This window comes from Chelmon rostratus, chromosome 15 (genome assembly GCF_017976325.1).
Source record: "Chelmon rostratus isolate fCheRos1 chromosome 15, fCheRos1.pri, whole genome shotgun sequence".
NCBI classification, from domain to species: Eukaryota; Metazoa; Chordata; class Actinopteri; order Chaetodontiformes; family Chaetodontidae; genus Chelmon; species Chelmon rostratus.
Genome location: NC_055672.1, coordinates 18,071,812 through 18,097,975, shown reverse-complemented (window position 1 = coordinate 18,097,975; position 26,164 = coordinate 18,071,812). Strand labels below are relative to the sequence as shown.

At 41.9% G+C, this 26,164-nt stretch overlaps 2 protein-coding genes and 3 non-coding genes across 6 annotated transcripts in view; 1 reads left to right on the top strand and 4 right to left on the bottom strand.

Moving 5' to 3' along the window:
* arhgef10 (Rho guanine nucleotide exchange factor (GEF) 10) overlaps positions 1–21,398 on the bottom strand; it is a 50,533-nt gene extending 29,135 nt beyond the window's left edge. The window contains exons 1-13 of one of the 2 annotated variants that reach the window (XM_041953291.1): positions 21,264–21,398; positions 14,327–14,436; positions 9,021–9,428; positions 7,697–8,041; positions 6,604–6,640; positions 6,260–6,348; positions 5,883–5,939; positions 5,233–5,420; positions 4,099–4,215; positions 3,302–3,413; positions 2,996–3,108; positions 2,818–2,895; positions 2,554–2,733 (exon numbers count right to left, since the gene is read on the bottom strand). In XM_041953291.1, coding sequence (XP_041809225.1) covers positions 2,554–2,733; positions 2,818–2,895; positions 2,996–3,108; positions 3,302–3,413; positions 4,099–4,215; positions 5,233–5,420; positions 5,883–5,939; positions 6,260–6,348; positions 6,604–6,640; positions 7,697–8,041; positions 9,021–9,428; positions 14,327–14,363 — 1,761 coding nt within the window. In that variant the 5' untranslated portion in view covers positions 14,364–14,436; positions 21,264–21,398. The remainder of the gene's footprint in view (positions 1–2,553; positions 2,734–2,817; positions 2,896–2,995; positions 3,109–3,301; positions 3,414–4,098; positions 4,216–5,232; positions 5,421–5,882; positions 5,940–6,259; positions 6,349–6,603; positions 6,641–7,696; positions 8,042–9,020; positions 9,429–14,326; positions 14,437–21,263) is intronic. The other variant, XM_041953292.1, reaches the window with a different exon arrangement.
* On the bottom strand, positions 44–126 carry trnal-cag. The gene has a single exon. It is a non-coding gene; the product is annotated as a tRNA-Leu (tRNA).
* Positions 12,040–12,112, top strand: trnaf-gaa. The gene has a single exon. It is a non-coding gene; the product is annotated as a tRNA-Phe (tRNA).
* trnai-aau lies at positions 14,176–14,249 on the bottom strand. Its single transcript has one exon. It is a non-coding gene; the product is annotated as a tRNA-Ile (tRNA).
* An 801-nt stretch (positions 21,399–22,199) lies between the features above and the next one.
* LOC121618657 (protein CLN8-like) lies at positions 22,200–25,750 on the bottom strand. The gene is made up of 3 exons (XM_041954192.1): positions 25,697–25,750; positions 24,659–25,291; positions 22,200–24,458 (listed from the first exon to the last, which is right to left on the bottom strand). The coding sequence occupies exons 2-3, from the start codon at positions 25,196–25,198 to the stop codon at positions 24,132–24,134; spliced, it is 867 nt and encodes a 288-aa protein (XP_041810126.1). The 5' UTR covers positions 25,199–25,291; positions 25,697–25,750; the 3' UTR covers positions 22,200–24,131.
* Between the last annotated feature and the right edge of the window lie 414 nt (positions 25,751–26,164).

The window sequence follows — 26,164 nt, the reverse complement described above, 5'->3', positions numbered from 1 at the left end:
AGATGGAGATGACCTTAGCCCTTACTGTAAAACAATAGGTAGTTGTCAGAAGTGGGATTCGAACCCACGCCTCCAGGGGAGACTGCGACCTGAACGCAGCGCCTTAGACCGCTCGGCCATCCTGACTGATGCAACACATGTTACATGTTAGAAAAGTGTTGGTAACAGACAACATGGGCCTTTCGCATGGAAAGGCTCACCTCGCACGATGATGGGACTGGTTCCTTCAGTATGTGGAGTAAATGGTAAATGGACTGTATTTATATAGTGCTTTTCTAGTCTGAAAAGCACTATACAAAAGCGCTTTATACACAAGTCTGCATTCAACCATTCACACACACTTTCATACGATGGTGGCCACGTGCTCATTACAAGCTTGAACTATTCACAGACCATTGGCACAGCATCGGGAGCAATTTGGGGTTCAGGATCTTGCCAAAGGATACCTCGACATGTAGGCTGTAATGGCCAGGGATCGAACTAATTAGTGCATGACCGCTCTACCTACTGACAGCCGCCCCTAGTATGAAACCCTGGCTGTCTGAATCCATGTTTGTGAGGCTGTCATTGGTACACTGCAGTTATTTTGCACCTGATATGTCTAGTAGCATATAAAAAAACATGCCATGAACATGTTAACAAGGTTAAAAACTTGATTCTCATTGGAGTGGCAATAGCATATTGCATCACATGATTTGTTACAGTTTTGGAAGACAGACAATTCATATCATTTGTTTACTTTGGTTTAATTCAGGGGATGTTTTGAAATTAACAGCTGCAGTATCATTATAGTTAAATTTCCTGCCATGAAATAAATTCAAGCCTTTTTAAAGGACCTTCATTATTAACATTTGGTCATTGTTTGTGTAGTGCTTTTCATTCGACAGACATGGAAAAAAGGTCAAAACCTGGAAAGATCCAAGGCACCCTTCTGGCAAAGAGTTAAAAGCCTTTATTCAGACGCCTATTTCATGGTGAAATTCTTATAATTCTGGCCTGCAGGTTGTGTGTGGTACATTCCTCGGAGCGCAGGGTTTCAGGGGATTTCATTAATGCTGTACCTGGCTCAGTCAAATCAGATTTGGATGTTCAATATGACTGCTATTTGAGACTATTCAAGAGTTGAGTTTTGAGTAGTAAACTCATATGAGCCTACATGAGTCTCATGTTTTACCTGTAAGACTCACATTTTAATGCCTTTCTTGAAAAGGCAGAGTGCGTGGAGCAGTCTACAGACTGGCGTTGCACTGCCCTGCCTCAAGCTGCCCTCCGTTTCTATCACCCTTCTCCACTTCCATTACAGTTATTTTGTGGGCTGTGGTCATTTTGAGACCAAGTTTACAGCCTATCATGCATTGCTCCTGCATTTCTCTGTGTACAGTGATGCGGCTACAAAAGTGCATATTGTTGACCGACAAAATGCAAGTAGACTCAGTATCTTCTCGACTGATGAGTCCAAACATAGACTTTTAGGAGGTAGGCCTTGATCAGGATGTTTCCAATGTTTCTAATGGTCTTGGGCCTTTTTCTGGAAGATAACTATGTTATATAATACATAGCGTACAAATATTCTCAAAATATCCAAGCTTTGTTGAGGTCCTTGATTTTACTCAAATGGTGGATTGCCCCTTTTTTATAATTTGTATGGGATGGTCAGCTTCACACCAAGTGAGCCTTCCACCTGAGTCTGTACCCTGGTGTTTTTCTTTTAATTTGACAGACTGAATGAATAGCTCTCTCCAACTTGGGGGACAAACACTGAGCTCTCCCCAAGTACACCAGGTCTGCTGTAGATATATGACCATCATCATATGACTGTCACTAATCTCGTTCAATAATTCAGAATTTCAGCTCTTCAAACCAAATGCAGAGGAGCTAAGACCCTGAGTATTCCATGTAGATGCATAAATGTTGTAAAACAAGAAAAATTGTGAAATATTCGAGTGTTTCTGAAGAACTACACTGTGCAGAGACGGAACGATTTTGAGTAAAACAAAATCAAGCAAATAATTACACCAATAAAATAACAACTAAGAAATATATTATATGTATACACTAAGGAATAGGGACTATTCAGTTCCCAAAATAAGCTGTTTGTGTGTTGTTTTGTGGTGGGATGAGAACTTTGAGGTGAGCGAGGGCAGTGAGCAGACTTCAGATGGGTCTCATATGAGTCTCACTGCCCCTTTGATGTGAAGCCAAGGGTCGATTTTCACACACACAAAAAACAGGAAGTGATGCAGTGAGCAAGACTGTCGGAGATGAGGTCTTTTGTTTTGATGATCCTTGCCTGCGAGTTGCCAGGCTGAGGGCAGAGTTCAGCTTTTTGTATTTGCATGAGAGCAAGTGACTTTGTCATGAGGTTAAGACGGTAAGAAGGGGAGCAGTCCGGCTGTGCTACATCCATCTATCATAAATGCCACAAATGTCAAACTGGTTAAAAAACAGTTGAAGTCTGGAATTCAGGGGTACCACAGCTAATGTAGACTACAAATGTGTAATATATCGGTGCAGTCTGGGTAAAAAGGCTTGAAAATTAAAGCAAGAGCTTACCGATGCCACAAAGACATCCCCAATCATCTCCAGGCTGTCCCACTCAGCCACACGGCTCGCCAGGGCGATCTGGAACAGGAAGTGGCACTGCAGGATCTCACGCACACGATAGAAGGTCATCTTCAGTTTCCTGTCGCTCAGCAGCCTCGGCTCAATCTGGGACAGGGGCTTCTCATATTGCTGATAAAGTAGAAAATGTCAACTGTAATAACAAACATTTCAAAGTGGATTTGGCACTGGTTTGACCACTGCAGCCTTGCCTACCTCTAATATCCTCTTCAGTGCATCAAGATAGTTCTTCTCACTCTCCAATATAGACCCCAATATACATCTTCTCACCAACTGTAGAGGAAAAATAATAAACCATTGGTCTTCAGACATGTGACATGTTCTTTTCAACAGTAAGGTCACACAGTAAAGAGTGGAAGGGAGTGTTCATTACCTGTTGCTGTGAAAGACCCTCTGGTGCTGGACACAGTACCGGCTCAACATTGAAACAGTCCACCTCAATGAAGAGTTCTGACTCCTCATCCTCAAAACAGGCCGACTTCCTCTCTAAAAGGTTAAGAAGGGGGAGCAAGAAAAGCACTGTGATGATTGCAATTAAACCTAGCATCGTGCTGAAGGGACAGAAAAATGCTGCCCCGCCACTTACTCAAAAACTTTCACATAAAGAGAAGAACTACTGTAAGTGGAGGGGGGTTGCTGTTCATGAATGCAAACTGTATTTAAAGGATCGCATATGTACCATTACAAAATGACTTGGTCTTGATGAAAGAGCGTCCCTTCTTCACTGCAGCTTTGGTTTTCTCAAGCCCATCTTTGGTCCCTTCCTTAGCTGCCTTCACCAGCTTTTGCATCTTTGATGAGACAAAATACACTATTAACTGCAGAGCAACAGCAACACAAAGTCATGTTTTTCCACAGATGAGAATTTCAATCCAAGGTAGAGTTTAGTTTACTTTGTCTAAACCTAGGGTTAAAAAGCCTCTGAAATGAGCTGAGCAGGACAGGAGCAGTGTTAGAGAAGGGATGAAGATAAACTCAGATCATGTAATACAGGGGTGCAAAGCTGATGAGGGAATGACACAGTAACTGGGACATCAGCTAAAAACACAGCACTTACATACAAAATGACTGATTTACAAAAGAGATACTGTACAAGTCACTAATATTCACTGTTGCAATATGCTACAGTCTTCAATTACTTTGAAAACATCTTAAATCAATGGCTGCTGTACATCAAAATCAAACTTAGCTGCTGTTGTCTCAGTTTACTGTAGAATTTACTCAAGAATATATCCTAAGATTCACAGCTTCTAATGCATAAACATATAATGAGACAGGTCAGTGCAGTGGACAGGGAGGCAAACGAACTAAATGCAAACCCATCACCACCACCACCACCACAAGTCATTCACATCAGAGCAGGATGAGGGAACCGAGCCAGTGAGAGACACCCAGAGTGGTTAGCTTGACTCAGAGTAAAGGCTTGGGACTACTTTGTCTAGCACAGACAGGTGAGGTGAGCCTCAGGTAGTTTACCTTATGCTCGTGTTTCTGTTTTAGCTGCTGCAGCTCTACCGTTCCCACTGTATTTGCCATTAGATCTTTCATCTTTTTCTCATAGTGTTCTTTCAAGCGTGTCAGATCTTGAGAGAGCTAAACAAAAGCAAAGCAGGTGTTACTGGTAATGGTTTTGGAATTAACTTGCACCTTAGAGTCACAGCAAGGTTGCTTCAATCTTGATATGTGTGTTGCTAGACTGCCGACTCTATCCTCCTCCAAATATTTCCTTTTTTCTTAACCTATTAAAACTGTGCATCAGGGGAACCACTTTTCCAGAGGGCATGTCTTCCCTTCATCTGATGTTCACAGGCTTTTATTCCTTTTTGGGGGACACTGAAATGTGGCAAAATGCACTTGTACAACACACTAGAAAATGAATACTTAGGTTGAATCACTAAGGTCTGATTTGATTGCAATATAATATAATAACAGTGACGTTTTAGAAAATTGCCTCCAACCACAATAATATTTCTTCTAATTGTTTCCTTAGTAGTTTCATTCTTGTATAAATACAAATTTATCAGTAGAATAAAATGGAAAAAAAAGCCTTCCAGTTATTAAGGGCGGTTTTTAACCACTCATTTCAAAGGCAACTGGCATTTAATTAAATTTAAAAAGATTTTTTTTTTTTTTGCTTGAAGCAATGATTTAATTCTGACCATAGTAAACTCAAAATAAAGTGAAGCTGTATTCTCAAAACCACAAGCCAAAACATTACAGAATAAAGCGAGCTGAGTGAAAGCCAGACTCATCTCTCTCAGGTCTGCTGAAGCAAATGAACTGTTGAATCCACATCATATGCACAAATGGACTGCACATTATTGAAATCATGATCCACAACTAATTTGACCAAAGATTAAGAATAAGCACAATAAGAGGATTTGTTTCAACTTAGAAAATGTAACTACATCTTCAAATAAACAAACGCATGACTTCAAGATTCATGTCACAGTGGGTTTGTGGAGGGTAGAACAGAAAACATAAGCCCTCTTACTAAATTCAGCATTTACAAATAAAATGAGTCCCTGCTTTATCCACCGCTGTCCTCCGCCCACCTACAGATGTACAGTATAGTGACACAAGAGATGGGAGGGTGACTGTTATACACACATGGGTTTTCCTCTGGGGTGGCTTTCCCCGCATGAAGGCATGGGGCAGGCCGTTCTCAGGACGACCCTCCCCGTCACTGGCCTCGTCATAGCTTTCAAACTCGCTGGAGCTCCAGCCGTTGTCGAGGGAGCTGTTGCAGCCACCCTCCTCGCCAAGCTCCACGTCGTCATAAATCATCTCATCTGGATCTGTGTGGAAAAACAGCACAGACATAGAAAATGAATCAGAAGTGCTGTAGCTTGGCTATACCCTTTTTTAAGTAAATTCTGGGGCCTACAGAACAACTTGTACAGTATATGCTGATAAACACAATGACAATATGCTGCACTCAAATAGAATAGTCACAAAATAATGAAAAAAGTTGCATTATATCATGAAGTATTCTGATTAACACACTAAACAAAAATGAAACTTTTTTATTCAAACTGTAAGCTTCACAAACGGTGGTATTAACTGAACGGCTGTTTTATTGGACTGAAAACCAAAACACCAAAATCAGCATGATATTTTCAAGCAATAGCCCAAATGAATAATTCAAGTATCTAAGTTTTTGAAACAAAAAAATGAGGACAACGGAAGTGAAAGCAGCGCTGACAGGCTTAAGGCTACAGACAGAAGCTAAAATACTATGAAAGTCAAATTTCACAGACCTGTGTTGGAGTCAGAGTTCTCTCTGGGCACGTCATCGTAAATCACCTCATCTGGATCTGAAGCATGCGTTCACAATAATTAATGCATGATTTCTCACACCAAATAGCTAGAGTCGTTCGCACAACAAACAGGACATAATGTGGGGAAGATCTGAAAGAAACACACTCAAGGATCTGCTTCCTCAAAAGAACAGGGAAGGAAGTGTCTGGAAATCCAGTAGCGTCAAAACAAACCAAAAAAAGATGATAATAGCACCCTGAAAGCATGCACTGTGTGTGTGCGCAAGTACAGGGAACTCAAACAACAGCACTGTTTCTATGGAAATTATACATACATGTCTACTATATGTGCAACTGTGGTAGATATCATTCCTTACTTTCCATCCATGCAGTGTTGGCAGGATCTGACGCCCATTTAGCCAAAGCATCCTCTTCTCTGATAGGTGGATAGTCTTCACTGAAAACACTGGAAAAACATGTCAACAAACATTATAACTCTACACATATACATACATTTTAATTGTCAATAATTCTATAAATATACCACTGACAAAAGGATAGCAGTCATTTAAAATATATTTGCAAGAATGAGAAACTACAAATAGGGCTGAATGTTTAATCGAAATGTAGTAGTTTTTTTGCTTACATCTCTTAAGGCATAGCACTAAATGTACTGAATGATCAGTATAGGTGTACTCTCACTGTGTTGTGTGCCACAAACCTGTCAACTGAGGTGCTGCCAGTCCCAACCACAGTGACTGAAGGAGGAAAGGGAGAAAACATCACACACTGAAAGTCTACAACACTATGCAATTCCTGCCTGTAACCCTGTTTTTAGGTTCCACAGTTCTCATGATCCAAGTGCAAAAGCTGTAATGTAAATCGGAGCATGGCATTCTATTGTAGAGTATTCTTAAGAACATCAAAGGAACTCAAAAATAAATGATTGCATATGTAAAAAGTATTTTTGAGAATAAAGTACACCATTATCAACATGCTTGTCAAGAAGCTCCAAAAGACCTCAGAATTCCAAGTTTTGAAACTCTGTTGTCATTTTTTTCAGTTGCCACAAGGTGGCACTGATGATTACATCTCTCTATCTAGATTTAGAACAGACTATATTTTCTTAGAAAATGTGCTTCCATAAGATCTACTTGACACATCTACCTGCTTTAAAAGTCCACAGTAAGATCTTTTGTTTTCGTAAGAACATGTCATGCAAAAGTGATAACTGAAGCAAAATGTCCTTGTTATGCACTGTCTGTCGTGGCCAGAGGACCTCTCAGATGAAAAAAAAACACTGCAAAAAGTGTAAAGAATCTTGACACATCTTTCACTTTCCCAACTCTTCTACTAAAGCATCTGAGTATTTCAATCTGGTGTAACCTCCGTAAGATAATTACAGTGTAATCAGACTCCTCAGCATGCCAGGCCACAGATTTGGACTCAGCTACTACTGGATTTTAGGGAAACCGGAAAATCCTCACAGCCAACACAGATCTTTGGGGAGGGCTAAATTTAGTCCCTACTTCCTTGTGGCAAGGCTTTAGGAAAAACAGGAGAGCGAAAAAAGGACGAGGACAGAAGTAGCTGAAGCTGCATTTACGAGTCATAGCCTTGTAGCTCAGGTCTGAGAGCAGCGAGAAAGAAGAATTTCATTCAAAAGTAAAGAATAATCACAGCCTTGACATCCAGAGAGTTGTCAGTTGATGTGAATATTTCAAAACAATCTGCTCAACCTCATAATTATCACTATTACTTTATGAATCATTGTTTAGAGAAGTATTTTCAGACTGCTGCAGGCTCTACTTTACCATCCTCCTCCATGGAGAGGTGTCGAATGATGACGGGTGTGGTGTAAGCTGGTGTGATGAGCGGTACACCAGAGGGGGTTGCATAGCCACAGGGTACTGGGACAGAGTACCCTGATGTGATACCAGAGGAGCTGGTGTGGGTATCCTGATTTTCTCCCTCTCGTTCTTTGAGCTCCATCGGTGAGGAGGCGGAAGAGGAGGGTCCGTGCTGCTGCTCAAGCTGCTGCAGTTGGAGAGGAGTGATGTCAATCACAGAGTAGGGGTTGACTTTGCCCTGGGAGGAGGTCCTACAGACAGTCTGTGGAGAGTGAGGATCACTGGAGGGTGCATCCTGGCCCTCCCTGCCTGGTGAAGGAAAGAAGATACATCACAAGATGAACTATAACCATGAAAAAATGTCAACATCAGCCAATAAAATCAATTCAATCATTAATATACTCACTTGACAACTAGTGCCATACACCCAGAGGTTGGATGTGAAAGACACTGCTACATAATAACAAGAACTGCTTTCAAAAATTATTTTATTCCATCCATTTGGAAAATTACTCAGATCACACTGACTACATCATAATGGCAGTGCAGTGTTTGAATGTACAACTTCAGCATCATCATTATTTCTCTGACCAGTTGAGGTTAAAATCTCTGGAGTTCTACCAAAGCAACATCTGCTGTCAAAAAAGGCAACAAGGAATGACTTACGATGTATCTGTTACTGTGTTATCATACAATGATTTTGTGCTAGCACAGCCAATTCAAGAAGCGACAATCAGGGAATATATAAAGAAATATCATATATATATATAATATAAAGCTGTGTGTGTGTGTGTGTGTGTGTGTGTGTGTGTGTGTGTAAATCATGCATGCTTTATAAAGGGAAGAACCTGAAAAACTAATGTAGTGTTAACATCCTTTTACTACAGTACCACAGAGTGAGTGAGTGAGAATAAGTAGAGCCTGGCCCTGCCTGCTGCTGCTGTCACAGTTTTCAGTGATAAAAGCCAGACAACTTCTAGCAACAGGCAGCCGGAGATACAAGGCGTCATGAGAGAGACAGACTGCCCCACTTTACTGTTTCACTTTAGCCTGAGTGTAAAGGGCTGGTTTAGAGCCAGATAATGTACACAAACATGACAAAGGAATGTGGGCAATGTTTGGTTGCTTTTAGAAAGTATCACACAAATTCAAAGCATGATTTGCAGTCGACTAATTGCCAACTGTAGTGCAGAGGGGCTTCTTCTTCAAGGAAAGGATGACATGAGATGTAAATACTCTCACTCCTTCAGAGGCAACAATAAAATGTCAACACTTTTGAGTTGCTAACCTGTTTCTCCAGGATCTGTCTCTGCGTCATCATCACGAGGAGGGGGTGGAGGTGGAGGTGGTGGTAAATCTGTCTCTTTGTCATCAGTCCCCTCAGCAGCAGATGCCCCCTCTCCTTCTGCTGTTGCTTCACCTGCTGTGGAGGATCTGCTTGTGGCAACTACTGTGTCTGCTGATGATGGAGCTGTGTCAGATGTGGCGGAAGGAGCTGGGGGGTCCCGGCTGGGGAGATGGGCCTCAGGGTGACTGGCCACCACCTTGTCCTCGCTCTGATCCATGCTGCTGGGGGCTAGAGGAGCTGGAGGTGCAGGGGGTGGACGGTCAGCCTCAGGAATGTCATCACCGCTGTCATCAAAGTCGAAAGCTTCCCCCTCATCTTCATCTGCAAAAGGGACGCTGTCTGCCAACACTGGAAACAGAGACAGGGTTCAGTGCTGGATTATATTACTGATCCAGAGAATATCAGATTAAAGAGCTGGGCGGTAGGATGATATATCCCTCGAAAGAATAAAGATTTGTCAACTGGAAAAGACTTTTGTAACCATCTCTTTAATAAATTTGGCTATATTAGAGGTAATTTTATCAGGTATTACCGTATAGTTATGTCATCCATAAACTGGATCTCAGAAGCACAAAAACAACAATTCCAATGTAGAAACTGAGAAAAATTATTGCTTTTCGAAAAAAAAAATCCTAATTTAGCATCTGATGCCAGCAACAGGTTTCAAAAACGTTGGGACAGGGTCATGTCTTGTTGTAATTTTGAAAGTGGAATGTTTTCTCATTCTCACTTGATGTAAAATTTCAGCTGCTCAACAGTTCACCGTCTCCTTTGTTGTATTTTACATTTCATAATGCATCAAACATTTACAATGGGTGACAAGTCAGGACTGCAGGTGGGCCAGACTAACTACGGAGCCATGCCACACAATCATGCTGGCTTTTGAACTGTGCGCTGATAACAAGCCGGATGGTGCCTCTACTCTTTAACCTGGAGGACACGGCGTCCATGATTTCCGAAAAGAATTTCAAACTTTGACACATCAGGCACAGGAAAGTTTTCCACGTTGCCTCAGTCCATCTTAAATGAGCTCAGGAGCGGAGAAGGGGAGCCCATGCAGTGATGTCCACTACAGAATCGGGTATGTTTTCAATGTCCCTTGTGCACTGAGATTTCTCTGAATATTTTATGACATTATGTTCTGTGGACAACCAAATCCCCAAATTCTTTGCAATTTAAGTTGAGAAACATTATTCTTAAATTGCTGCACTATTTGCCAGCACAGTCTGTCACAGAGTGGTGAACCCCTCCTGGAGGCTCTTTTTATACCCAATCATGTTATTAACCTGTTGCCAGTTAACTAGATTAACTTTGGGATGTTCCACCAGGTGTCTTTTTGTTTAGCGTTTCACAACTTCTCCAGTCTTTTGTCGCCACTGTCCCAACGTTTTTGAAACGTGTTCCAGCCATCAAATTCTAAATGAGGATATCATTTTCTCAGTTTCAATATTTGATATTTGATACTGATGTTGTCTCTGTGCTATTTTCAATTAAATATGGGGTTTCAATGTTTTGCAAACCATCACATTCTGCTCCTGTTCACATTTTACACAGCGTCCTAACTTTTTTGGAAACAGGGTTGTAATATGGAGATATACATTGTTACACAATTCTTAGATGAAAAGTATATGAGAGAGTGTGATTACAGCAGTAGCTAAAGGAAGCACTTGCTTTGAACCAAATATCATTTAAAGTCTCTTTGGGCAAAAAAGTCTGTCAGCATCATTTTTAACGAGGGTTCAATATGACTATGATGCAATTAGATTTGAGTCCTTCAGTTGCAGTATATTAAGTGTTGTGAATAAGAAACATCAAGGAAACTACACACTGAGCACGAATATCTAAACTTCTGAATGTCGTAACCTGTTTGTCAACTGTTACAGGTAGGTGATCCTTTGTATAAAAACAAGACCATATAAATGAACTGAGACGGATAACATTCATAACTCATCATCATACCACACTGTGTGCTTTGGTGATTTGACTAAACACAAGTTAAATTTAGTTAGGATTTAACTCACTAATCATATTATTACACTGACAGACTCCTTTAAAGGCTGTGAACAGATACACAGTGGGTGGCAGTTTCAGTCCTTGGCCTGTTAAATTTAAAGGAGTGAGCCACATAGAGACTTATAATTAAGGGTGGGATCTACTGCAGCAGTATGCTTTCTTTGAGAAATTTTTACACCGAGGATCTGCACATAAGCTGCTCTACTTCATAGCAAAACCAAACTAGGGCAGAGCTACAAGATATAGGGAACATTTAAAGGCGTCACGTTCACATCAGAGCGCTCGCTTGGCAGCAGACAGGAAGGGAACAACAAATGTCTCCAGTTTCCACACAGCAATTAGGCCAGCAGGAAAGAGAGCTGTTACTCCCACCAGTGAGTAGTACAGCCTGAGTTTGGCTTTATTACTGATCTGATGAATACAGTGTGGCCCGAGTCAGTGAAGCCCAATTAAGAGCGAGAGAGAATAAAAGGATTAGGAATGCACTGGCTCAACTTTCATCAGCTGGCTACATGATTTGGCCCTAAGAGCTGAATGTGTAGAGACGGTATTTTATGTTTCATTCAGTCGAGACGTGACAGAAAAGACTGAAGTGGAGAAAACATTCCAAAAATTCAACCTGAATCAATGTTGTGGAAAATATTGAGTAATCATTAAAACAGGGTTCACAGAAGAGATAAACTGAGCCAAAACCACAGAGCCTAAAATGAACTGAACTCCCACTCCCATCATTAAACCTTGATTCTCCTAAAGAGAGCCAACATTTAGGAGGTCTCCTTTACGTCTTGGAAGGACATTCTATCTTTGTCGCAATTTTGCTCGCAAGCATACTACGAATTCTTTGTGAGCACTTTCATCAGTAGCCACATCTTGATTGTATTAACTCAATGTCTAAAGTCTCATATCCGCTCCGAAAAAAAAAAACAGAAAAATTCCAGGGAATATGGCCGAAATAGCTCAGTTGGGAGAGCGTTAGACTGAAGATCTAAAGGTCCCTGGTTCGATCCCGGGTTTCGGCATTTTGACCTCTCCCTCCCACCGCCAGTTACTTATTTACACATGAATATCTCCGTAAATCCTCTATGAAACCTTCCTCTCACTTCTAAGCTACACCTTCGCCTTCTGACACATATCAATGGCTGTAATGCTTTTCTAACATTTCCAAAATTCTTTCTGCTGGACTCAGTCAACTTAAGCACCCATGTCGCCATTTAACGTTTAGCTGATAAGGTTGTTCTTTACACACTGTTAACATGAAAAGAACCACGTTCATTGTTGCAACATGCTGTGTTCAGCCTCCAGGCCTGAGCAGCCCACTGAAAGTGACCAAGTAAATCTCAACCCAATAACTTTGAAGCCCCTCACAGCAATGTACACAGCTCTAAATCACCAGGACGATCCCCTCAGGCTTTAACGGGTAGTCGTTCCACCCTGTAGTCAGAGTGGGAGGGAACGGTCTGTGACTAATGTTCCAGGTCAAAATTGTGACCCCAGGTCCATCTGCACTCATGACTTCAGGTGGCCGAGACGAGAGCTACAAAGAACAAACCTGGAAACACAGATGCTATCAGTCTTTTTCCATCTGTGCAATAATGAATGGTGTGCGACACAGAGATAAGGCACAGAATATGCACTAAGATCCTCTCTGTGGTGTCAATGGGAAACTCTTGACTGTGCCAGAATAGAACAGGAGTTGATTTGATTGGATCTGGCCAGATGTCAAGTCACAACGGGCCATTCAATAGTACATCTGCAACGATGGGTGGAGGTCATTGATAGGTTGTATGGGTATGCACGTCTGCAGCATAATTATAGAGACTGTGTTGGATGTTGACCTTACTTTGCAGTGCAAGCCTACATATCTGTACATACAAATACATGCACGACCAGTCTTCTAGCCCTTCTAAACTACATTCATTCCCCTGGCCTAAACTGAAAATAAAGAAAATATCTTCACTTTAAAAGGTTCTGTCATCTGCCTACCTCTGTGCAAAGTACCCGATAACTATACTGTACATGCAAGTGTGTGTGCGCGCTGACACACACACCCTTGCTGAATTGTCCATTGTCAATTCATAATCACAATATGGATTCTGTTCTGTGGGCCACATCTCCACTCTGCAATATAATGGTCTGTCCAAATGAGTCACCGTGTTACAATCCGCTCTAGCATCGCCCTGGCAACAAAGCAAGTGACTGGCCAGCTGGAGACGAAGCATTTCTCTGGCCTGTGTCTATCCGCGAAGGCTTTGTGATTTGTGTGTATGCGTGTGCGTGCTGCTGCTGCAGTATTCAGCCTAATACTGAGGCACATTGTCTGGTATTCACAGCACCGCAGCACATTTCACCCTCCTTACTCCCTCGTTCCTCTGCCCACACACTCCACAGCGGTGGAGAAGTGGAGGAGAGGAATCTGTGTTGTTTACTCATGCTGTCAAGCTTCACCAGTCTTCCAGGAAGTGATTCGACCACTGGATGACCTACAGAAGATAGCAGGTGATACGACCAATCTAGCACTGTAATCTGCCTGTAAAAAGACACTACCAAACACATATGTGACGAGAAACACTGTCAACATAAATTTGTCTGAATTTTAGCACAATAGCATCTCAAAATCTCCTTGAAGCTCTCTGTAAATTGTAAATTTTCAATCTAAGGCTGCAAAGAATGATTCATTTTAGTTTTGATTAATCTGCAAAAGATTTTCTAACTTAAATAATATATAAATAACCCACAAAATTTCAGACCAGCAGTATAAACCCCAGAGGCATTAATTTTATAATTCTCTAAGAAAAGCAGAAAATCGTCACAATATAGAGGTTGGAACTACGGTTTGTCTAAAGTTTGTCATTTTTGCTTGAAAAACTACCTAAACGATTAGTTTATTATTAAAAAGTGAGCTTCTTATTTATATTAGACTACTTTCAGTGATGATAGCTAATCATTTGTTTTCCTCTGTCTCTGTCCATCCAATCTTCTCCTTCATATTGCCATTTATTGGTGGAATGTGTCATTGAATACAATGTGTGTACTGGAACCACCTTCAACTCATTTGGTTTTCCTAACCTCAACCCAAAATCTGTGGCCCGTACGGGGATCGAACCCGCGACCTTGGCGTTATTAGCACCACGCTCTAACCAACTGAGCTAACCGGCCCATATATTGACAACAAGATTTCAAGTTAAACAAAACAAGTGCATCATGTGTGAGTGACAAATCTTTGTTGACTTTACTTTCAGGAGGTGGGGGAGGAAAGTCTTCCACGTCCATGCTTGCTGCTCTTCTCCTGCAGAAGCTCTTCAGTCAGCAGCATGAAGGGGATCAGCTACGCAGACACACATTCCTACAGGGAAAAGACAAACGTCGTAAAATGGCAAATGGCGGGTTTATACAAACAGTATTTCCAAATGAATTAAGCAGTGAAGAATGTTTCCATACATCATAAGTTAGACACTTCTGGCTCAGCATATTACGGCCTATCAGTCCCTGAATAGCCAACCACCCTTGTTATTCCATGTTACTCTATGCTTTGTCAGCAGAGGAGCATGGCTGTGTTGTGGTCACGGTCTGGTACCTTTTGTGTCAACACCAGAATCTGAACCAAAGATAATTCAGAAAACTGAATGAAAACAAAAGAAGCTCTTGTGTGGTGCTCCTGGGGACTGTTGACACTAACACGTGTTGACGTGTACACAACATTCTCATATGCTAATTGTGGGCGTGTATAATGTCATGGGTATAAACGGGCTTGCCACCATTACAATTGATAGGCCATACCCTGTGGTGTGTATGTGTGTGGGGGGTCTGTAGCTAAAGCAAAGTTATTCAAATCAGGTTCACGTTCAGACTTTAACTCTGTTTAGTGTGATAACTCGGGTACTAATTGATTCAAAGTGAGTCAACAGTAAACATACATCCCTCCATTAGTTTATGCAGCAGTGGCCTTGTCAAAATTAGCAAATTTACTTGAGGCCTGAAATAAACTGGTTTCCCACAACTACTTACATTTGCACAATTTCTTCAGGATCTTCAAGAGAAGAGGTCAAATACAATCAAGTGTAGATCAGACAACTAAACACAACTAAATGCAACCAATGCTTCTACAGCTTAAACGCATTAGTGTTCAAGCCCCGGAAAAATCCATTCTCATGCTTAACTATCAAAAAGGTTAAATTATGCTCCAGGCTGTGAAACATATTTCAGTGTAAACCAAAACCCAAGAATGTTATCATGTCTATTTAAGTTTCCCCAGGTGGCAATATTCTACTAATAGAACCGACTCTTGACATGACCTGAAAAAAAAATCAAATACAGTGCATATGAGTATTTAGGGTGGAGAGGTCAATGTGACGTTTTGAATTAACAGCAACCACACATTTTGGCCCAGGGAAATTGGCATGCTGAGGCAGGAGAGACCTTTGGACCTGCATGGGCATGAGAGACATTGCATTCCTCGGCAGCACAGCCTTTGTTTGCAGATGTACAATTTGTATCCAGAGGTGACAGTTTCTGTCAAAGACCTCCTCTAGAAAAAGGTGGTGCTATTTCCAGACTTCTTCAGCTAGGATCCACAAGAACAGATGACAGATTCATGACATCATGCTGTGGCATAAAGCAGCCATTGTTGTGGTATGTGTGCCCCATATTATAGCCACGCAATCCCTATAGTTCAACATTAGCCACAACACAAGTGCACAACTAGTCTACTTCTGACTAAGACAAGCCTACACCACAGTATTGCTGCAAACAAGATCCAAAGGATAACTCATTCTGAGTCTCAAAGCTTGTTTTGTCTACAAATAATGTGAAATCCTCTGCTTCTCTGTCCTCCACCCTATTCACCGGGCGCAAGGCCAGAACAGTGGATGTGAACACACAGGGCCAGTGTTTGGTGAATACAGTGCGGCTGACAGACGATGCTAGCGCTAACAGGCAGGTAGAGTATGCATAGCCTGAGGAGAAATTAGCCTACACAATAGAGAAGAATCCAAAGAGGGGCAGCTCCAATGATACACAGTCCGATGAGGCCTTCTTTAGGATACGAATACTGCGCAGCCTGAATAACATGACGTACAAAACATGGCTGTAAAGTGACCGGCACATTTTGGAGTGACAACTAACAGCCTAGCCCGGACAGGAGCCTTGAGCCGTGACTCATCTCTCCCTTCAAATGCATTGTTCGAGGTCTAGGACAGCAGGAAAAGGAAGGAAGGGAGGGGAGAAGTAAAATACTCAGGTGTGCTCTTCTTGACGCAGAGGCACAGAGGAGAGAGATTACATAGTAAATGCAAAAAAGCTTCAGTAATATGCATTAAGACAACACAGTGGCTCTGTGTTTGATTGCCGTGTTAAGTCAAGAAGCAAAGACAGCCTTCCTCACTCCTGCCTTGAAAACCGGTCTGCAGATCCCTCCACTCCTCCCCTCTTTTATATTTACTCTCAGTTATTTTTACCTGCTTTTTGAAGAAAACTAAATGCTTCTTTCCACAAATGACACGCTGCATGGCCTGTGGTGTGGTGTGATGGTGGTGTGCACCATATGTACAAGCACCTGGCTCAGCCCAGAGAGATGACCAACTTGGCAAAAGCACTCTCTGCATCTGCAGCATCTGTCAGCAACCTGTCCACACTGCAGCATTGTAAACAGCGTCACATTTACATTGTGGAACAAAAGCAGGCAGGTGAGTAGGTGTAGCTCATAAACACGGACTGAGAGCACAACAAAACATTCATCATAAATTATTTATAATCGCTCTGCTAATCTGCTCGGTGTGTAATTAAAAGGTATTGTATTACAGCCTAATCTGTAAGCAATGATTGAGGACAAAGCAGAAGACACCAGGGAGGTTATCAGCCATATAGTTGATGACCGACTCAGCTGAGCATGTCATAACACGCTGGGAAGGCAGAGTCGAGCTCTGCAGACAGGAAAACAGTCATCTGGTTTGCTGGTGTTATGCAAACAATTTGCTCACCAGTGTCTTCCTAATAACCTATGTAAAGCGCAAGCAACGTCAAGGATCAAATACATGTTCACACTATGTATGGAACATTCATATTATCGACATAATCCATAGTATGGAGGATAAATTGCCATCTATGTTCACTCATGAGGAAAATTCTACACCTGTTTCTAGGATGGCACTTTAAATGTCAACGTTTCTCCATACGTCTAATTATAGATTTCATGAAGTTTTCCGACAGTTTCTACCTGGATTTGAAATAAATAAATAAATAAATAAAACTAACCTTTTTCAAACTTTCTGGATCTGCCCTAAACTCCTTACCCATCACTTATGGCTACCAGAGATCAGTCAGAAATGAATTGCGTGTGTTGCTGAGAGCTATTCTACGTCAAACACCCTGGTTTTGCAAGGGGCTTTGATTCTTCTATGGGGTTTTCTGGAGCGCACTTAATGACAAGTGGCATTCCACACTCGGGCTGAAAGTCATAAACAAAAGCCTGGAGGAGAGGGTGGTATGAGAGACAGAGACTTGTAGTCTGCTGTGTGTCTGTCTTTGGCTTGGCAACTCTTTGGCTGAATGTTTTATTGTGCAGTGTGTCCCAATCTTCTCCTTCTGCCAGGATTACAGTAATCAGGCTTCGGCCGAAAACAGCGCATCCCAGGCCTACAAAGGGTAGATGGACAGGCTTAACAAAGTGGTGGAATGTATTTGTGTGGAAGTTCAGGGGAGGACAGGACGGCATCCTGCAGCATACAAAAAAGAAAAAAGGTACCTCCTTCTAGCCTCGTCACGATCAAAGTGAAGAGCTGAAAAATAATAGTATTGCTAAAAATGTCTGTGGTTTGTGTGGTTTATATGTTATAAGAGAAGAACACTTCACTATTTCATTTCTATGAATTGCCTGTGCTGTAAAACAACTGGGTAAACCAGTGTTAACAACCCACTGCTCATTTCCTACAATTGTGAACAACATGGTGACAATATGACATACATCCATTGGTTGTTTTACTGTGCCAGGTAGCACAGCCTGTTCCTGAAGTCTCAAATCAAAAGCTCTGGGGCTCATTTAGGATCAACTTATCAACCTAAGTATCACAGTGTCTGGGCAAACAGCCTTGACAACACACCACACTTTTACCACCCACCCTGACCTCAAACGGGGCGGGGAGGCTTTCAAACAGGCACAAGATAGCTGACTTTGAAAGTAAGAAATCCTGACACTTGGCAAGTTGAAACTGTTGATTAGACTGGAATTGGGATCATATTCATACACACACATATCAAAATAAATCAAAGTTCAGTAACCAATGTTCCTCATAATTACATCCCCTTTTGTATTTGCTGTAGTCTCCTCATGCACACTACAGAGTTCAGCCTCCATCCAATCCCAGATTCAGTAACATACCCTCCACACACTGAACAATCAACACAACCAGCAGATAAGTCTGGCATTCCCCATCAGCTACCAGTTACAATTACAGGCCGAATGGGTGTGGATTACAGGGAATACGCTTCAATAATCAGACCCGAGGGCTGCAGTACTTTTATTTGATGTCAGAGGTGTGATCTATTGGACATGTGGGGGGCAACAAGCTCTGGAGCCATGTTTCTAAACCAAATGTGGTCAATGTTAAGCTACCACAATGTCTAATCATAGCATGGTGTCATCCTCATTACAGTATGTAGTATAACCATTACGATGCATCGCACAACATTGTAGGATCCAATTAAACACCTCCTGAGATTAATACTATAAAAGCAGCATTATGTTACAACTATAATGCTTATATTTTAAATTGGCCTCAACTTGAAGGCAGATTCAGTAAACGAGACAAAATACTGACAAGGACCTCCTGGCTTGGGAATCGTTGTACAAACTGAAAGACTGGGGCTGTAAAATATCTGAAACCTAATGACCATCTGAAAACAAAGGCAACCGCAGTCTTGGCTGTGACTCCTAACTGGTCTCCACCCTCTCAGTGAGCCACACCAAAGCTTTGAGAGCCCAACATGTCACCAGGGAAACACTATATAGTGTGTGGTGAGCAGCAGGTAAGCGACTGCTTCAAAGAGCTTCAGTTGACAAGTTCTGAATTCATTTTAATATGAATGGAGCTACTCAGTCCGATAACAATAAAAGACCACAGGAAAGCCGCAATAGTACAGGTCATGGTGCTGACTTCAAATGTTGGTGACACTTTCTAAAGCCAAGATTGCCACTGACCCCTAACTTTACTGTGCACAGTCGTCTTCTGCAGCTCAGATCATAGAATGTGGTAATAACATAAATGTTTGGATTGGGGGAATTGGGACGTCTTGGTGATTAGGTGGCTTATGAAGCCCACCATGTACCATGTAACTGCAACGTATATGGTTCAGTTCTGTCTCAGTCTGAGTCTCTGGTGACATGTCAAAACCCTCAATTAATCTATCTATTTCACACATGTTTCCAACTGCTCAACATGTGCGTGGTATGTCAACAATTTTACAAATCCACCTGCTGGAGAGCAGTGGCTTTTCCTTCCCAGCTGTTGCTAAACTATGCTGATAATCCATGTCTTATCTCAGTGGATCCTTTGTGGGGTGGTGGGGGGACAGTGAATCCATAAGGGCCTTTCTAAAAATGAGCGGCATGCTCCTCTGCTTAACCACTGTGTTCTTTGACACCACAAGCTTAGTCATGGTAAACAGAAGGCATTTCTATGAGCCACCAGTGGCAAAGTGGAGTTACTATCTCGTCACAATTACTTTAGCAATTAGCAAGTCCTGGCATCTCTCCACTGAACTACATCTGTGTACACAGACTATAACAACAACAGGAGAGGATATTGCAGTTGGCTGTACTCCATGTTTTCATGGCGATGACACAAGGATTGATACGATGCTAAAATACTGTCTCCCTAAGCATCTACGCAACAGGGATGGCAAGCAGCATTAGCACTGATTGCTGATATCCCTTTCCTAAAAACTCCAGTAGTTTTGTTCCAAAGGTGTCTGAAAACATTCAATATGAAAAAAAGCAGCGTTGGTTTGATGAAGAAGGACTCTGTGTCTACATCACTTACATGCACGCTTACATTAGGAAACTGCCTGGACAGCCCTCGCTAGGCATTATTACAGTGGGGTATTAAGCATCTGTATTTGCAGCCAGGCCACCCTGCTTATTTGCTAAACAAATTCCCGGTGGAGATTTCTGTGCACATGTATGTGTGTGTGTGACCCCCTGAATGTTTCATCTGACTCGTGCACTGACCGAGTGAACTGGACATCCAGAGACCAGACAAAACAAATGAAGATCAAAGTACTCATAAGTATTTAAATCAGTTTTGGAGGCTTAGCTAAGCTTAATAGTTTCCTGAAACCACTTGTCTTTTGCAATGTAAAAAGACAACTATTAGAAGAAACTGTAGAATTAAACCATGGTTTTTCTACCTGTTTCACATGGATCTTCCAGTTGACTGAAGCTGTGCACTGCTTTCACTGAGGAATGCTATGCCTGACTACTTGAATTTGTAGTTGGCTGACTGCTGCAGCTCATTGCCACTTGTTAATATTTTTAGGTGAGTGTTAAAGTTTACCGGGATTTTTATATTTACAATGCATGTTTTGTATCGATAAGCGATGGCTATTATCAATTACCTTTTTAAATCAGCCTTATAAAGGCAAAAGGCTATCTTGCACCTGCGACTGCATCCTTGCAGAGGGGCAGGGGGGCTCAGAAAACTGTGAGGCTGTGCTCCACACTGAGACATCTATCAAAATGTTGCATGAGAGGCAACGCCTGAGGAAATACATATGTTAAGATCCTGTTCAGTTGATACGTTCAACAAAAACGCGGACAAGGTTTAGCTGAGACCACTCAAGTTCCTGAAACAGTTCATTTCGGGATTAGGACGCATTAATGAACGTGAATGCGTGGAGAAAAGCAGTGACACTGTTTCCTCTAGCAGATAGTTGACAGTGAAGGCAACTTGGCAAAGTTAGCTGAGGCGCCACGTTATAGCCATCTCCCAATTCACAACTTTATACAAAATACATTAAGTCTCTATAACACACAAGAGACACACTTTACAGGGCATTTCATCAAATATTAAGTCCAACGTTGCGTAGTGCTAACATGAACTTAACTAAGGGTTAGCAAAACAGGTATGTTAGGGATATTTAAAACTTTTCCAGAAACTTAGAAAAATGTCCTCTACTCACCATTTTATGACTTTTTTCGTGAAGAATTGCTTTATCCCCTCGTCGTAACACTACCGAAGGTATTAAATAATGCAGTTTTGACTTCAACACAACTTAAAACACATCAAAACACATCCAGCTTTCGCTCAGCGTCCTTCTTTTAACTTTACTCTCTTCGTTGCAAGCTGACTCCATCCATGAAAACCCCTTTGCCTCCACTAAATAGCTGATTGGCCGATGAGTCGACGTGTGCAACCTGTGATTGGCTGTAAGGAACGTCACTCAATCTTCCGACTTCTTCTCCGGCAGGATCGGCTCGGCTCGCACAGAAGCGTTCCAAACTGCCCACGTGACGTGTGAGGTGGCTCCCCTCGAAACAGCTGTCTGCAGATGATGTTGGGTTCAGGTTTTGTCAGTGTGCTGACGGCCTTGCTTGTAAACAAACCACCATTTTTGCGCATAATCCCATATAACTGGAAAATAAAACTCCAGTCTGCTTCTGGGAAATGTTTGTTTTCTCTTATCATGCTGCATTGAAATAGCGTCCAAATAAACAGGTTAAGTCAAATTACTTTTCTGCTTTTAACGTTGAATTAATTAATGGCTTTGATAAGTCTACACTTTTGTTTCTTCAGATGTGCCTTTGAGCAAAAAGACACATAGTTCAAAGAACACCTTCAATTCCAGACTGAACAGCAGTTTTAACAAATTCAAGGACTTCTCCATGTGAAAATCTTGGAAGTCTGATCAAATGAGAAAAAATCTAGACATACTGAAGAGATAATTATTCCCATTCTGCCACCCACAGGCAGATGCTCTATTGCACAGCCTTTATAACTTCAAAGTCTGAGTAAAGCTCATACAATATTGTATGTATGAAAACACTATTGTGTAACTCAAATTAATGCATTTCCAGCACAAACAGGATGTTGAACAGTTGGTGTAGAATTTACAGGGAAGCATCACCCAACCCCACAACTTTAATTCCATGCTGTCATAACAAATGCAAAGCAAAGTGAAAACAACAGGCTGATATTAGAATAACATCAGATGAAGTTAAAGCAAAAATGCCTCCTTTAAACGTATTAATGTGGATTCAACCACTGAGGTTGTACAGTGTAAAAAAGAACCAAACAGTCTAACTTCATCTCAGTCATCCTGACACCTGTTTCATGACACAGGTGACTTATTTAGGTTAAGCTGATATGTAAAACCTAGCACACTTCTTCTTCCACATTTCAGATTTACGGGGTTCTGGATTAAACCTACACAGATAAGTCAGTGAATCAGCTTCTTGTGAGAAACAGCAGGTGAAAAAAAGCCAAGCTAAAGCCTTTTCACATGTCTTCAACTTCTCAGTAACCACTGCAGTGGACTGATTCCTACTTTGCTGGGTAACTCTGAGTCAGCCCTCAGGCCAAATTCAAGGTGTTTAACAATTTTACAAACAAACAAAAAAAAAAAACATAGATTATTACAAAAGGTAAAAATACAATGTCTACAATCCCAGAGACTTTAAAAACATTATTACACATGATCTACAGCCACCTCACTGAACAGTGCAAGAAACTGTATGTGAAAGGATGTGAGAGTTTGCAGCAGAGTGACAAGAATACAAAAACATATGTCAGACATAGAGTTTGACAATGGACATACCAAACACACAAAGCCAATATTTCCAGTAGAATGAGGCCATTAGCAGAAATAATACTTTATTAAAACTGACTCTTAATACCAAAAAATCATCATGATTAAAATGTTGCTTGGTTATTCTCTTATCAACACTGCATCAGTTTTGCCACATTACATCTCCGTGTTTAGACAAAGGGAACTTTGTGTGGAGGACCAGGCCTGAGCTTTCGTCCATCAACAAAGAAGATTCTGTTAAAAAGGCATTTTCTTTCACGACCACAGTAAACATTTCTCTCTCTACTTAGAGGAGATTCACAGCCCCAAACCACCAATGTGACTTATGAATGGACAGATCTAATTGTCCACTTAGTGATCAGATAACTCTGATGGCTCATCTATAGAGCCCCATTCTTAAACTTAAACCAATTTACCTGCCCACACTACCCAATCAGTGCTGAATAATGTTGTCTATGTCTGTTGACAAAGCACCAATGGGTCCCTGTATGACAAAGACTACTGGGTGGTTTTACAACTCATGTTGTATCAACAAGCACACAACGTGTTCAAATACTTCTTTATTCCTGAAAGATCAACTGGACTATCTATAGAACAGACCAGAAGCAGCTGTGGGTAGATGAAAATATATATAGTGCAATTCCTCCTCAAAATTTACAATATGTAAATCTTTAAAATACTGTCGATGTACAGTGTTCTTTTACATTGTTTCTTTTAACTTAATACTTCCAATAAAATAACTCAATAAACTGATTTTTCCTGATAAACAACATGATAAAAAGTATGTTTGTTCCTCTGTATGGCTTGTTTAAGAAGTGCCGTGTCATGTATTTCTCTATTGTGAATAAATAATCCATCATATGAATGGTGAAGTGGATATTTCACGCAGTGGCCTGAAGGTGAAGGTAACAAGCAGGGCCTCGTTTCCACTGCCCTACACAATGACACCTACATATTAAAAGTCACACACACAGATAGAAAATTAATACTCCTTCCCAAAAACCAAAGCAACATGAACCTGCCTGAATATAAAGCCTGAGGGAAGACAATGGTGCAGACTTTATCAAGATAATACCAGATGGTCATGATTAACCTTTAAGGGCTTTTTTGAATAGCAAAGTTCACTTAAAGTATGCGTAAAAAAAAAAAAAAGTCTTATGATAGAATAAATTTTGAAAACACCCACCTCACTATCATCACTCTCAAAGTGACTTCACACATCCCTTAAAAAAGAAATACCCCTCAGCTGGTGTGGGGTTTGACAGAAACCCCCGACTGACCCTGAGAGGCACCGTTCATGGGTGCCGGCTTGTTGCCAAAGTTCCAGTCCACCGGATTGAGCAGCTGCATGGTTTTCTTGTGAGTCCAGATGGGGTTGATGATAAACGTGAGCAGAGCGAGGCCAGTGAAGAACAGCACACGCTGGGGCAGGACCACATGGGCGTTGAGCTCTCCCCAGTGGCTCAAGCTTACCCACCACATGTAGTAGGTGAGCACCATGCGACAGTGGAACGCGTGGATCATCACCCACTGGTTGGCTCTCCAAAACAGGGTGCTCGCCCAGCCAGCCTGTCAGGGAGGAAGATGGACAGAGAAAATGATGCCAAGGATTGGGACACAAATGTCTTTCTTTTTATTTTATACTCGCATCATATTCACACCCTTGTAATTTATGGGTACCCAAGTCAGAGGGAATAAAAGAAACCATGTGTGAGATATGTATAGAGCAAAGTGACACACAAAGTAAACACAAAGACACTCTAAGGTACCTTCAGCAACATCCAGGATATACAGGTGAATGGCGTGCTCATCTCCAGCAGCAGCGTCACCATCGGCAGGAAGTGGCCCAGGGAGTCCCACACCACCGCCCCTGCATAACTGGACAGGGCGAAGAAATGGTGCGTTGCCAGCGGCAGGTCAAATGAACGAAAGACCACACTGGAGGCGTGAAGTGCTATGTTCTCAAACACAAAGAAACCTGTGGCAGTGAGGACAGTAAACCACGACCAGTCCTCTTGTCCCCTCATTCTGTCTCTGGTTAACAGCGAGTCCTCAGTCAGGGCCCGCAGGCCGGCTACAGTACTCTGGATGCCAAACACCGCCCGAGTCGCTGCCAGGTTCCAGAAAACCTTCTCCTTAGCTAGCAGGGAGGTGTAGGTGTGGGACAGAGACACAGACAGGAGGTGGGACAGGAGGAATACACCTGCATAGAAGGCAAAGCCCAGGACAATAAGCTGGAGGCGGTAGTCCCATGAGAAGTACTCTGCACTGGGCTGGGGAAGAGGGCTGCTCTGCTGGTCCGGATCCATGGTGTCTGAGGGGGGGTACAGGAGGTCAGGCCGAGGGGAGGCTCAGCTGCAACAGGGGGTGGTAGAACATGGTGTGTGGACCACCATCATCCACTAAAAACAAATCAAAAACAGACGTATCGCTGTAAACAAACGGCAGGTGTACCCAGGCTCCATTAAGGTGCTCGTTCAACTCTGAAAATGTTCTACGTTTACTTTAAAAACGACTTTTTTCAACTTGTGCAGCTTTAATAGACCTTGAGTCTCAAACAGGTATGAGCGAACATTTCCTGTAGTAAATCGGTAAAAACACCAAATGAAAAGCATCGTTTTATCCATTTAAGACAAACTTTTATAGTCAAGTGAGAGTCAAGAGTCGAGTTTCACTGCGTTGTAAAGTTAGCATAAAAACAACCACGGCGATAAACGGCAGGGCCGACAAACAAGCTAACAAATTACGAGGTCTGAGGTAGCGAGTATTACTCCCCACAGACGAGCTAACATCTCTGTCATACATACCGTTCAGACATGTTTCCAGCGAACACTACAACAGGAAAAATCACATCATACGACTTCAATTTGGTCATATGACACTTCCAAACAGGAAGTTACGCCCACCTTAAACTTCCGGACAGCCCATTGGTCAACACCGCTCTGAGCTTGGGTAACACCCCATCCTATTGGTTACTTCCTAGAACGTTGGTTGTATGCATACAACAGCAGGGGACTGTGTAGTCTTTAGCAAATATTACTTCCTGTCTGCTTAATCTGTGAGCAGACTGGGGCCCCATGGTTTCAGAGCATAAAGGCCACAGGCAGTCACACATGAACCCAATGTTTAGGCAGATGGTAGATAGAAAGTCACTCCCACTCAAAACGGATTTCCCAAATGTTAACAGTTTTGGATAAGGTTAAGTCTGACTTTGACCTATGTTAGTGAGACAAATGTCAAGACATACATACATGAGCTACTGTTTAGATCTAGAT